Genomic DNA, 14,713 nt, shown 5'->3' on the forward strand with positions numbered 1-14,713 from the left:
ATATAGTGTCCTTGAACTTCAGTTTTATTGTCTTTGAACACATAGACTAGATAAACCAACAGATAATAGTGTTATTTTTAAATGGCAGACAGAAACTGCTTCATTTTGAACACTCCTTTCTAGTTTTAAAATGTGCCATTGGGCAAATAATCTGAAGAAAATACATCTCACAGATGTGTTCTGTTTCTTTTTAAAATATTTTGTTTTTTATAAATAGCATACTTCATGTTGCACATATTTGTATGCTAAGTAAAAACTTAAATGTTATATACCTATAGATTGCTTATAGTTTCACATAATTTTTATATTCTATATTCTCTTTGTCTTTGGTTACCACATATTTAAAATGTGATTCATGATATATTTGTTGGTCACTGTCTTAGTTACTCTTTTACTGCTATGAAGAGACACCATGACCAAGGCAACTCTTATAAAGGAAAGCATTTAGTTGGGACTGGCTTACAGTTTCAAAGATTTAGTCAATTATCATCATGGTGGGTAGAACTGATGCTGAAAAAAATAGCTGACAGTTCCATATCTGGATCTTCAGGCAACAGGAAGAGAGAGAAATTGGGCCTTGCTTGGCCTCAAGCCTACCCCCAGTGACACATTTCCTCTAACAAGACCACATGTACTCCCAGAAGGCCACACTTCCCAATTCTTCACAAGTAGTTCTACTCCCTGATGACTAAGCATTCAAATATATGAGCCTGTGGGGGACATTCTTATCCAAGCAACAGCAGCCGCTGAGCAAATGGCCTCAAATAAATATTGGGCTTAGTATACACAGATCAAAATCTATGAATATACTTGGCAGTATGGAAATAACTCAAAAGTAATTGATCCTTCTTATGAGCCAGGTGTGGGGGTTTGAATGACAAATGTCCTCCTCAGACTCAGGTATTTGAAAACTTGGTCCCCGGTTGGTAGTAGTGTTTTGGGCAGTTACAGGGAGGTGTAGCACTGCTGAAGGAAGGAAAATATTGGAATGGGTTTGAAAGTTTGTAGCATAGTTTCACTTCCAGTTATCTCTCTTTGCTTCCTACTTGCAGTTGAATATGTAATCCCCTCACTTTCTATTTCTGCTGTCTGCTACTTGCTTCTATACTATCACACCATGATAGAATCTTATCCATCTGGAACTATAAGCCAAAATAAGCTGTTTCTTTCATAAATTGCCTTGGATTGTGGTGTATTGCCTCGACAATAAAAAAGTAACTAATGTACTGGTCTCGTGAATAATTTAAGTACTGCTGCTTAGCTTGGCACTTAGTCTAAGTATATGCAGATATCTTGGAGACTTCTTGAAATGCAAAGTGTGAGCTTTTACTTTATTTACATTGGAAAGTAATTGGGGTAATAATTGTTATTAATTAGTAATTTGATAATGTATAGTTTTGAATATTTCACAAATATAAAGATTAATAAAATAACAAAGATAGATTCATATAATATTTATATACCTCGGTTGTCCAACTGCTAAGTTACAGGGGTTGGGATTGGAATTCAGATAGCCTAATCTTAAAACCTAGCCCCTCTGGTATATAATACCAAATACCTTATTTTTTTATTATCATGTATTAAAAAGAGAATTTTATTGTATTTGTGTTTTTCAGACTATTCCCTAGAAAACGAAAATCCTCAGAAGTCCTTCCTAACCATTACCTCAAATAACCTACTGGAGTCCAAAATCACATGAATAATTTATTTTAAAAATGTAAGTATAGGTCTCTGGCTTACCCCAGAGATGCCCCCTTGATTTATGTTTTCTCTCCCAACCCTCTCATCCCCACCACTGATCTCCCCACAATTGAACCCCGCCCCACCCCGTCTTCTCCCACCCAGTTCCCTCCCTCCATCCATCTCTGATGTCTATTTTATTTCCCCTTCTGAGTGACATTCAAGCATTCTCCCTTGGGTCTTCCTTCTTTTTTTGGTGCGCAGCTTGGTCTTCATGTAGGTCCCCTAACAATTGGATCAGGGCTACCTCTGACTCTCTTGACTGCCTCGGATCCCCTTCCCCTAACGGGCTGCTTTGACTAGCCTCAGTGGGAGAGGATGCATTTAGTCCTGCTGTGACTCTGAAAAGAAGAGGAGGAGGGAATGGGGGAGGGGGTATGGGGTGGGTGTGGGATGGGTCTGAGAGGAGTGGGGGGCTACAGATCAGGATGTAAAGTGAATAAGTAAAAAAATGAAAGTATAAAAAGAATTAAGGTGAAATTATATATATATTACATTTTAATGTTTTAAAGACTTATTTTTTATATGTGTGGATGTTTTGCAGGCATGTATATCTGTGTGCTATCTGTACCCTTCCCAGGGAGACCAAAAGATGGTGATAAATTTCCCTGAAACTGGAGATACAGATGATTGTGAGCCACCTGATATGGCTTCGGGGGAACTAAACCCAGGTCCTTTTCAAGAACAGGGAGTGCTCTTAACCAATGAGCCATCTTTCCATCCACAATTTAAAAAAAAAAAAATGTGTGTGAAAATATATGTCCGTGTCTGTATGTGTATGTGCAGCTGAGAACTCCCTGACATGGGGGCTGGGACTGGAACCTGGGTCCTCTGCAAAAGTCTTATTACTTGATCAGCCATCCCTTCAGCCTCCAAGTCATATTTTTAACACACTTGGAACCTAAACTCTAGTACAGGACTATGTGGTTGCCTGAGATTGATAACTTAACCTCAAGGCCTGAAAGACCCTAACACTAAGGATAAATCAAATGAACCGCCATCCCACTCCAAACTAGGGGAGCAATGAGAGTCTCAAATTGAGAAAAAGACAAAAGAAAAAGAAGAATGATATCCCTGATATCAAGAATGTGGCCTGGTTCATACGGATAGGCCATATTAGTCTCTTGTAGGACATAATTCATTTTGTACAATAATAGCCTTATACAAAGTTACTTGGGAAGTGTAATAAAATGAGACAAAGCCAGGCCAATTAATTTGTCTAAGAATATTCAAAATAAGAGTACTATGTTGGGGTTGGGGATTTGGCTCAGTGGTAGATAGAGCGCTTGCCTAGGAAGCGCAAGGTCCTGGGTTCAATCCCCAGCCCCGAAAAAAAAAAAAAAAGAAAAGAAAAAAAAAAGAGTACTATGTCACTCTCCTTAATATCAAATACCCCCATACAGAAGCTAAAATATGTGCATCTCTTTTTTACACTGTGTGTGCATGCACACATGCATCTGTGGAGATCAGAGCACAACTTGCAAGAGTTGCATTATCTCCCTGCCCATGTGGGTTCTGAGGATCAAACCCACGTCATCAGGCTCAGTGTCGAGTACTGTTCCCTGCTGAGCAATCTTGCCATCCAGGTTTCAACTGTTTACCAAGTATAACTTTATCATTTTTCTAGTTTTCCAAGATAAAACAAGGCTAATATTTATTGAGCTAGTATTAATAAATGGCTCCTACTTTTGCCAGTATCCAATCTACAGTAACCCCCTTAAATATTCCACCGAAGCATAGAGAGTCAATTCTCCATTATGTTCTAACACGGATCCATTCTATTCTCTGATGTGTACCATTTTTTTCTGCAGTGAGGACTGAAAAGGCCTTGATAAACATCGGTTACAGTGTTTCTTTTTTTTATTAATTTTTTTATTAACTTAAGTATTTCTTTTTACATTTCGATTGTTATTCCCTTTCCCAGTTTCCGGACCAACATCCCCCTAATCCCTCCCCCTCCCCTTCTTTATGGGTGTTCCCCTCCCCATCCTCCCCCCATTGCCGCCCTCCCCCCAGCAATCTAGTTCACTGGGGGTTCAGTCTTAGCAGGACCCAGGGCTTCCCCTTCCACTGGTGCTCTTACTAGGATATTCATTGCTACCTATGAGGTCAGAGTCCACGGTCAGTCCATGTATAGTCTTTAGGTAGTGGCTTAGTCCCTGGAAGCTCTGGTTGCTGGTTACAATGTTTCTTACATCCTTTGACAGAGAACACTAACATGAAAGTTATAGCAATGGGGTCCTAGCCTGCTATTAGGGTAAATCCTCACGAAGCACATTAACCATTCTAGCTCATAGAGACAAACGAAAGGGCCATGGGAAGCTGCAGGGCACTAAGAATTCTTTGCAAAACAGCAGGAAAGTCACCCATGGTTCTGATGCTTGCTTGCTTGTTTTTACAACAGTGTCTCACATAGCCCAGGCTGTTATTAAATGCTTTATATAGCTGAAGTTGGCCTTGAACTCCTGACCCTCCTATAGATACCCACCTTCCCATTTCTGGGATTACAGGAGAATGCCCCCACCCCCGGCTATAAAAGTATTTTTTATGTTCCTGATTTTTTTTTAGTGCATAGTAACAGTATCACAATAAAAAGAAACCAATATCTATGGGGTAAGTTTGGGGGTAGTAGTAAATTCCAAAGGTCTATATTAATCATTGTGAAAAGTATGCAGCAATCTGTATTTCCAGGATGCACATTGGCAGAATCACACGGTTCTTTATAGCAGTAAAGCTGTCTGTTTCCCTATATACTTCCACTTACTGCAACTCAAAAGAATAGCACCAGATCATCTATTATCGTATCTGGGAGAAGATCTTGGCTTTGAAGCTCCTGCCTAGAATGGAATAGAAAAAGGCAAAGCTTTTATTTTCTTCCTCCGTTGTACCTGACAGAAGTAAGAAAAATAAGCAGTGCTAGAAACTTACTTCTCTGGACCACAATTTAAAGAAGGTGGCATGTTCAATGGAGGATAGGAGAGTTACTGCAAAGCTTTTGTTCCACTTGGGTTACAGTTCAGAGAGATCACGTCACAAATATTTTGGACGGAAGTGTAGGTAGGGAGTAATAACAAAACAGAATTAGCATTTTCTTGCCACCCAAGCTTCTTTGTGACACAAAAGTGACCAAGGTCCCTTATCCTAGGAGGATAGGTGTGCTTCTCACAGAGTTTGTCATAAGGAAAAGCCTTTTAGGGGGACATCTGAGTGTCCTCAAAGGACAAAAGCAAATTCATCTCTGGACAGTCTGAACAGCTTATTCCACTGTCCCCAGTCAGTGCTGCCCCCCAGTGTCATAAGGGGTATACACACATAACACTATAGATAGATAAGAAATTTAAAATAGAGAATAGCACATAAGAATCTGTTCTTTGTAAACAGTACTTACCTTATATGAATTTACTGGATTGAATTAAAATTAAGGTTTTTGTTTCTCTGAAACTCAATCTGAAAATTAAAATTAGATCAGTTATAAATCATTTTGGAATGTGCAGGTTAGACAGTGTTGGTAAATTTGCATACATGTATAAACACATAAGAATAACCTGTAGAAAAATAATTTATAGAAAACAAATCAAAGTAGTAGCAGTGTTCATCTTTGGTGAATAAGAATGTCTTTTGACTTTAATTAATGTATATATTATTAATATTTTATGTGTCTTCCAATAAACATACTGTCTTTATAGGTAAAAGGTTCATTTTTAAAACATAACACCATGAAATTTTTATTCATTTTATTTTTCAGTGAATGAACAGAATATGAAATATATTTTCAGAAATGAAGTGTCCATTTCAATGAATGATTCAGTATCTTATAAAAGAAAAATGTACACTGTAATCACAGTTTACACAATTACACAGTACAATACTTGCAACACTTGAAATACTATAACTCACATGTTAATGATAAACAGTAATTTCAATACAACTGAGTTTTATTATTTATCACAGTCACATACAATCAGAAGCTTTGCACTAGCTGTTATCAATAATAAATATGATTTTTGTCTGAAATTCTCAACCATATGGAGGTCTCTTAGGCATTCAGGTTTTAAATTCTACTGCATATTTACTGCAAAATGAAGCAGGCACAAAAATAATTAAGTCCATTGACTAAAGCACTAAGAAAATAAGGGAAAAATAGCAAAGCACTCTTAGGTTTCCAATATTTTCTTTGCAAACAAATAATTTCAGTTAGCACTTCTAATAATATTCACAGCCACAGATTAGTAGATACATGGCACAAGGACTTCAGAAGAATTATACTACACACTATATTAATGCCTTTAATCATTTATCACAGTCTACATGTCTTGAAAACATCATACCACTACAATGCAAGGTCAGATTAATTAGTATTTGAATTTTTAAACTGGCATGACAGGAAAAAATGCAGAACACGAGACACTATTAACTGCTTGTGTCTTCAGGAACTGCACACAGGGCAGTTAATTTCAGAAGCATCTACTCTGCTTTAACGATCAATATCTTCTACTAATGCCTCAAGATTTTTGCAACAGGCTTTAACCTCCTCAATTGCAGCCATCCAATCATCATAAATAATTTTGTCATAAATTTCATCATTAACTTCCCTAACTACACCCTCCTGCTGAGATTCAAGGGCATCTCCTGAGAAAAATAACACCGATCTTGGAATTATGTAAGTACGCAAATTATGACCAAGTAAAAAATCATCATTTTCATCCCCTCCATTTAAGCTGATCCCATGAGGAGAGAAGAAATTGAAGAAAGAGTCCTTGGGAAAATCTTCAGTCACGGTTCGGACAGTTCCCCAGACGCGATGTCTCTGTTTCTTCTTGATGGTTCTCAAAGTGACATTCTTCCCTTCGTTCCATTCTATGTGGCAGCCAGTGGCATACTCGATGGCAGTTCCCCTATAAGGGTGGGGATCGTAGCATGCAAGCTTTGACTTCAGCACATAAGTCTTTGTCAACAGCTCATTTTTAAAATATTCATTGGGCTTGAAGTGAAATTCGAGTGTAAAGCTGAGAGGCTCACCAGGATCCGAAAGCTTCACTTTAATATCTGTCAGCAGCTTCAGAATAGGCTCATCATACTTCTTAATCATAGGAGTGAGTGCTTCAACATTTTTTAAAACAGTCAGCCAAAAATCAGGAATTCCCTTAGGATCCTCTTCGTTAACCGCTTCTCCTCCAGTGGCCCCAGCGCTCTCATCTTCCTCCTCCTCCTCTTCTTCTTCGTCATCATAATCATAATAACAGTCCTCATAACCATCATCTTCATCCACATATTCATGCACCATGCCCTCCTCATTGCCGTTAGTCTCTTCCTCCTCATCCATCTCCTCTTCAAAATAGTCCTCACAGTCTGATTTATACTCACATTCCTCTTCTGTGGGTTCATAGACTGCATTGATGATCTGTCGTCTTTTTTCTAGTAAGGGTTGATACATTTCAGCAAACTTCCTTTCAATGTCATGAAATTCCCTCAGGAATTTGGATTCCAAATGGGCAGCTCTTGTTTGAAGCTTTTTAAGAGCCAGCACTCGGTACTTAACTTTCACTGGGAGACTTTCAACAAAGTCGGTATCTAAAAGATAACCGATAAGTCCTTTTGGACGGTCTGAGTCTGAGTCCTCAGCAGCACCTCCGCGTTTGCCTGCATCTTCCCCAGACCCTGCAGCAGCTTCTTCACCTTTTCCCTCCTCCTCGACTCCAGCAGCCACGGTTTCTTCACCCTGTTGCCCGCCATCTCCGGGCTCAGTGGAGACACCTTCACTGCAGTCCTGACTTCCCCCAGGCCCCTCCGCCATTACCTGGCTACCAAGCTCCTCTTGGTTGGAGTCAGACAGTTCCTTATGCTCGGCCGACTCAGCCATTGTTTGAAGATCGCCTGCACTTATTATGGTGGCTAAGCCTGCAGATCAGGAGACCTGACCTCCGCAGGAAGACTCACCAATATAGCAGATGCGCGATGATCGGGCGGAGATGGACCAAGAAGCAGCAGCGTCTGGACTGCTGGAGTGCTGACAGGCGGCAAGCAGTGGGGATAAAAGGCGGTGCTGAAGCAGGGATAGCAGAATTGAAACCCGGCTGTCTGGGCGGAGACTCGGAGCTGCCTTTAGGCCCTGAAGGAACAGGCTAGAGACTGCAGAGAGCCGCAGTGGGCAGACCTCTGCAAGCAGCTGCTCCAGCCACTCGGGGGCGGGGGTATGGAGGAACTGGTGCCGCAGTATGATTACGCAGTTGTCTCCTGCCCCTTTTTTTTTCCAGTGTATGCAGCTTGCTGCGTCACCCCTTCCCTCCCAGGTCTCTTCTCCAATCTCATTTGCCAGGCTGTAGTGATTGACAAACCCTGAGCCAGTAAATTAGTAGATGAATCAAGTTTTCTACTCCACTTGCCTTCCCAGGTTCTCTAATATGGCTGATTCGTCCACCTATGGCTCATCTTCTACCCTATACCCTGTAAAATTCTGCAGAAATGCAGTATCATTCATTCAGTTTTCAACTGATACTATACGCTCATAATTTCAAAAGAGCTATATGGAAATAGCAACAAGGAATGCAAACAATGGCCATCTTTAATCTATGGGTTTGGTTAAAACCTGAGGCTCTGGGGAAGAGGAGGGTGGTGGAGGAGCCCACAAAGAGATCCTTTGAGGTTTAAAAATAAGCATCGGTGGCCTTTGGCTGATGTAACTGACAGTGGTTTAAATATGCTGTGCCCTAGTTTCTGTATTCTTCACAGACTGTATGATTTTAAATTGCAAAATTCTCATAATATTCCTGATGAGGAAAAGATGACAAGATGACAGATGAGTATAAGTGAAACGTTGGCGCTCTCTCTCTCTCTCTCTCTCTCTCTCTCTCTCTCTCTCTCTCTCTCTCTCTCTGTGTATGTGTGTGTGTGTGTGGGTGGGTGGGTGGGTGGGTGTGCGTGTGTTGAAGCCTGTTGTAGAAAAGCCATCTGTGTGAACAGTGAGCATATAGGATAATACCCCAGTCCTAAACTGTCTTTCCATTTTTCCTTTTGTGATATTGTTATAGCCTGTAATCATAGCCCTGGGAAGGAAAATCAGAAGTTCAGGTTAGCCTGCGCATATATAACAGTCCTAAGTTAGTTTGGACTATATGAGACTTTGTCTTAGAAAACAAAAACAAACAAAATGAAATAAAAGCCATTAAGGAATTTTACAAAGAAAAGCCAAATATAAAGTACTATTTGGTTTTAAAAAATTGCAGAATTTGCTTGACATTTTGAACTTTATTGGGAGTAATACAAATATCAGCATTAAAGAGGTGTTTAAATATCCGATAGCATATTCGTACAATAGAAGACTATGCAGTAAATTAAAGTCTCCTCTAGGTAGGGGGCAGTAACATACCTCAGTGGGTGAAGGTGCTTGTTGCATAAACCTGGCAAACTGATTCCTAAACCCACACCTCCAGACATGCCTCCTTAGAACTCACCTTGATGACATCCATCCAATAATAAATAAGATTTTCAAAAATTGTTTTAAAGATGACCAGCATCATTAATTATATAAACATAAGTTAAAATCCTAACTAGATACAATTTCATCCCCATTGGGATAGCTTAAAGAAAATAGCAAGCAGAGGTGAGAGTAAAGACCATGGAAACCAGTGTGGCAATACCTCAAAACATTAAACATGATTACTGTGTGATTAATCAATTCCACTTCTGGATATATGTTGAAAAACTTGAAAGCAGTCTCAGATGTTTGCACACCCATGTCCACGGCAGCACCTGTACATTAGCTTAACAGGTATGAGCACATGCTGCTCTTCTAGGAGTACTAGGTTTGGTTCTCAACAACCACATGATGGATCACACCTGCCTTTTTCTTCTGACCTCTGCATACATCAGACACACGTGTTACATGTATACAGATAAAGATACATGTAAACACTTTCAACTTTGGAAATAGCCCATATTCACTGATGGATCAATGGAGAAAAAAATGCTGATAATTTCTATCAGTATGCTACAGATCTTCTAGTGCCCAATAAAATAGTGTTTTTGAAAGGATTCACCTTTATCATTTTTGTGTATATATGAGTATATGCCCAAGTATACATGCATGCATATGTATATGGAGATCAGACATAGACATCAGATGTCTTCCTCTATTACTCTCTACTTAGTTTTTGAGCAAAGGTCTCTCACTGAACCTAGAGCTCTCTGATTCAGCTAGACTGGCTGGCCAGCATGCTCCAAGGATTCTGCTGTCTCTTTCCCCAAAGTACTACAGCCACTGACTTTCATGCAAATGACTGGAGATCTGAACATAGGGCCTCCTGTTTGAGTAGCAAGCACTTTACTGCCTGCCTGAGGCATCTTCCCAGCTTTTATTATTTTAGTGAATCATGTTTATTGTCATAAGAAATCTATGTAATCTAAAGTATCAAAGATTTCCTCCTGTTTTGTTCTTAAATATTTATACTGTTAGGTCTTCGATGTAGGTTGATGGATCTCTCTCTGAGCTAATTTGTGTATGTTGTCTTATCAGCCTTGACTTAGCTACAAAAAACTTGTATTTGTTTCTTTTGCCCTCGATTAGCCCAGAAATCTTCAAACTCACTAGACGCATAGATGTAAGGAATTCTAGACTTTCTGTTTCATCAATCTGCCCATGCTTGTCCTTACATCATGCTGCCTTGATTACCCAAATCTCGAATTAACTTTTACTGTAAATTACAAGTTTGTCATCATTTCTTTTTCAAAATAACTTTGGCTATTATAATACTTTTGCAATTCTATACATAGTTTATTTACTTACTTGATTTCTTAGACCCACCTATACTACTCTTGGTCATATACCCAAAGATGCCCCACCATGCCACAAGGGCACATGCTCCACTATGTTCATAGTGGCCTTGTGATAGCCAGAAGCTGGAGACAACCTACAACAGAAGAATGGATACAGAGAATGTGGTTCATTTACACAATGGAGTACTACTCAGTTATTAAGAACATCCTGAGTTGTGCAGGCAAAAGGATGGAACTAGATAGCTCAGACACAAAAGGGCATGCATGGTATGCACTCACTAAGAAGCAGATATTATCCAAAAAAGTACAAAATACCCAGGACACAACCCACAGGACTCAAGAATGTTAACAAGCTGAAGGGTCCAAAGTGAGGATGCTTCAATTCCACTTGGGAGGGAGAAGAAAGCAAGCAGGAGGGGGCAGGTAGGGGAAGGAGGCAGGGACCTAGGTGGGATAGGGAAGGGGGGAGGAAAAGGGGAACATGATCAGGAACTGGGTTGGGGGGACAGGAGTGAATCCCTGAGATCTAGCAGAATGAATGGAAACAAGCAACAGGGAGGTAGGAGGTTGGGAGGACCCTCCCGAATGTACCAGAGACCTAGAAGATGAGAGACTCTCAGGACTCAAAGGGAGGAACCTTAGATGAAATGCCCAGCAGTGGAGAGAGGCAACTTGTAGAGGCCACCTCCAGTAGAAAGACAGGGCATCACGTGGAGGGATGGGGTTGTCATCCCACAATCAAAAAGTCTGCCCCAGAATTGTTCCTGTCTAAAAGAACTGCAGAGACAAAAATGGAGAAGAGACTGGGGGAAAGGAGGTCCAGTGACTAGCACAAATTGAGATCCAACTCAAGAGAGGCTCCAAGATATGACACTATTACCGATGCTATTGTGTCCTTACAGACAGTAGCCTAGCACGGCTGCCCTCCGAGAGGCCCAACAAGCAGCTAACTGAGACAGACACTGATACCAGCACCCACCCAATGAACTGCAGTTGGGGACTCCTGTGATTGAAGTAGGGAAAGGTTGTGAGAAGTTGAGGAAGAGGGTCACTTCATAGGAAGGCCATCAGTCTCAACTATATTGAATCCCAACATCTCTCATACACTGAGCCACCAATCAGGCAGCATACAGTAGCTGGTCCAAGGACCCGGACATATAGACAGTAGAGGATTGCCTGGTCTGGCCTCAGTGAGAGAAGATGCACCTAAGCCTGAAAAGACTTGAAACTCCAGGGAGTGGGGAGGCCTTGCACAGTGGGGAGGGGTGGATGGGAGGTACACCCTCTTAGAGATGGGGGTCAGAGAAGGAGGAGGAATAAAATGAGAAACTGTCTGAGGGCAGACTGGGAGGGGGATAATGACTGGATTAAAAAAAAAAGACTAAAGATAGCCAGAGAATAAAATAAAATATATTACATCACGAATAACAACAATTAACAACATGCAGAAGAAACAATTAAGAAACAATTATATAAAATTTTTAGGTATGAGTTACATTTAAAAGTCCAGTCTGTGGTGCAACCATTCTGGAAATCAGTCTGGAGGTTCCTCAGAAAATTGGACATTGAACTGCCTGAGGATCTAGCTATACCTCTCTTGGGCATATACCCAAAAGATGCCTCAACATATAAAAGAGACACGTGCTCCACTATGTTCATAGCAGCCTTATTTATAATAGCCAGAAGCCGGAAAGAACCCAGATGCCCTTCAACAGAGGAATGGATACAGAAAATGTGGTACATCTACACAATGGAATATTACTCAGCTATCAAAAAAATGACTTTATGAAATTCATAGGCAAATGGAGGGAACTATAAAATATCATCCTGAGTGAGGTAACCCAATCACAGAAAAACACACATGGTATGCACTCATTGATAAGTGGCTATTAGCTCAAATGGTTGAATTACCCTAGATGCACAGAATACATGAAACTCAAGACAGATGATCAAAATGCGGATGCTTCACTCCTTCTTTAAAAGGGGAACAAGAATACCCTTGGCAGGGAATAGGGAGGCAAAGATTGAAACAGACACAGAAGGAACACCCATTCAGAGCCTGCCCCACATGTGGCCCATACATATACAGCCACCCAATTAGACAGGATGGATGAAGCAAAGAAGTGCAGGCTGACAGGAACCGGATGTAGATCTCTCCTGAGACACAGCCAGAATACAGCAAATACATAGGCGAATGCCAGCAGCAAACCACTGAACTGAGGAACGGGACCCCCATTGAAGGAATCAGAGAAAGGACTGGAAGAGCTTGAAGGGGCTCGAGATCCCATATGAACAACAGTGCCAACCAACCAGAGCTTCCAGGGACTAAGCCATTACCTAAAGACTATACATGGACTGACCCTGGACTCTGACCTCATAGGTAGCAATGAATAGCTTAGCAAGAGCACCAGTGGAAGGGGAAGCCCTTGGTCCTGCCAAGACTGAACCCCCAGTGAATGTGATTGTTGCGGGGAGGTCAGTAATTGGGGGAGGATGGGGAGGGGAACACCCATAAAGAAGGGGAGGGGGAGGGGTTAGGGGGATGTTGGCCCGGAAACCGGGAAAGGGAATAACAATCGAAATGTAAATAAGAAATACTCAAGTTAATAAAGAAAAAAAGAGAAAAAAAGAATAAAGAAAGCCTTCAGGTAATGGAAAAAAACATTTATATCAATTTCCTTGTATTTCTCCCTTCCATAGATAAATATACTTATATCCCTCTGTTCTTTATAAAAATTGAATCAATATCCCTTTCTATATATAGCTTTGTTTAAATCCTCTTCTATTTAGTGTACAAGCATATTTTAAGCCATCGTGTATGTATCATGTGCTAGACCAAGCAATTCCAGTATTCCTGTGGAGCCGATGCTGAAGAAAACCAATTGTTTAAGGGTGACATCTTAATCGATGTTGTTCTCTATAAACTTTTATTGCAAGAGGCATGCAGCCTTGCTCTCTGCTCTCTGAGTAGCAGGACTTTGCCTTCTTCATTACACAGCTGGGTATTTTAGCATCCATGAGATGAAGCTGCATCTCCAAAACAGCGTAGAGCAGCATTTGGAAAGATCCCAGGCTGGAGTTCCGAGTCTGCCACTTGATGTGCTATTCGGTTTGGTTTGGGAGGCACAGCTGAGTTTTTAGCTTACACTATGATCCCCAGAATCATGAGTGCCAAATCAGCATGTATTTTTGCCATAGTCCCAAACCCATGCGACTTGAGGAAAACTAGCACTTGACGGTACATCTGTTGGAACCTACATCTTCAGGATTCCAGCTTATATAGAAGATCAGCTGAGACACCAACCCTTGTAAAACTGAGAAACCACTAGATTCTTGGACTTCCCACTGTTGGGTTGGACTTAAGACCAATAAATTCCCTTAATATAGAAAGACATTCCGTAAGTTCTGTGACTCTAGAGAACCCTAATACGATATGCTATACTGTTAATTGCCCAACTATACTCCCCAAATATTTGCTGGTTGAATCACCCTGGGGTTATTTCTGCTCTATTAGTCTTTCCTCATCGGGTAATTCCACTAGGCCACGTGCTCTTTGTCCAACAGGTCTAATGAAGGACTTGTGTCTTCTCCATCTTCTCCCTCCTTCTCCTCTCTCCTTTCTTCTACTCTTTCTCTTCATAGTTCCTAACTGTGACTCCCACCCAGATAACTGAAGCCCTGCCTACCTCTATTCTCCCTGGTAATTGGCTGTAGCCGTATGTATTTAACCAGTTAGAGAATAAGATAAGCAAAATTTACATTTGGTCTATGTGAGATCTGCTTGTTAGTGGCAACCAGATTTGGAGGACAGTATTTAACATTTGAATACATAGCAACACCAGACAAACCCCCAACATACATAGATAACCAAATGAACCAAAGGCAGGATTTTAAAGAGATCTGTGCATGCCCATGTTCATTCACAATTCTCCACATTTGGAAATAATCTAAATATGATAGTGGAATAACAAAATGTAGTATTTTTTAAAGATTTATTTTTATGAGTACACTATAGCCATCCACAAACACACCAGAAGAGGGCATCAGATCCCATTACAGAGGGTTGGGGGCCCACATGTGGTTGCTGGGAATTGAACTCAGGACCTCTGGAAGAGCAGTCAGTGCTCTTAACCGCTGAGCCATCTCTCCAGCCCCAAAATGTAGTATTAAACAGTCAATGAAATATAATTTAGCTTCCAAA

The 14,713-nt window shown here is 40.7% G+C and overlaps 1 protein-coding gene across 1 annotated transcript; it reads right to left on the minus strand.

Moving 5' to 3' along the window:
• Window positions 1-5,459: 5,459 nt before the first annotated feature.
• Window positions 5,460-7,858, minus strand: Nap1l2 (nucleosome assembly protein 1-like 2). The gene has a single exon (NM_001024789.1). The coding sequence runs from the start codon at window positions 7,598-7,600 to the stop codon at window positions 6,215-6,217; it is 1,386 nt and encodes a 461-aa protein (NP_001019960.1). The 5' UTR covers window positions 7,601-7,858; the 3' UTR covers window positions 5,460-6,214.
• Between the last annotated feature and the right edge of the window lie 6,855 nt (window positions 7,859-14,713).

Source organism: Rattus norvegicus, chromosome X (assembly GCF_021556685.1).
Source record: "Rattus norvegicus strain SHRSP/BbbUtx chromosome X, alternate assembly SHRSP_T2T, whole genome shotgun sequence".
Taxonomy (NCBI): Eukaryota; Metazoa; Chordata; class Mammalia; order Rodentia; family Muridae; genus Rattus; species Rattus norvegicus.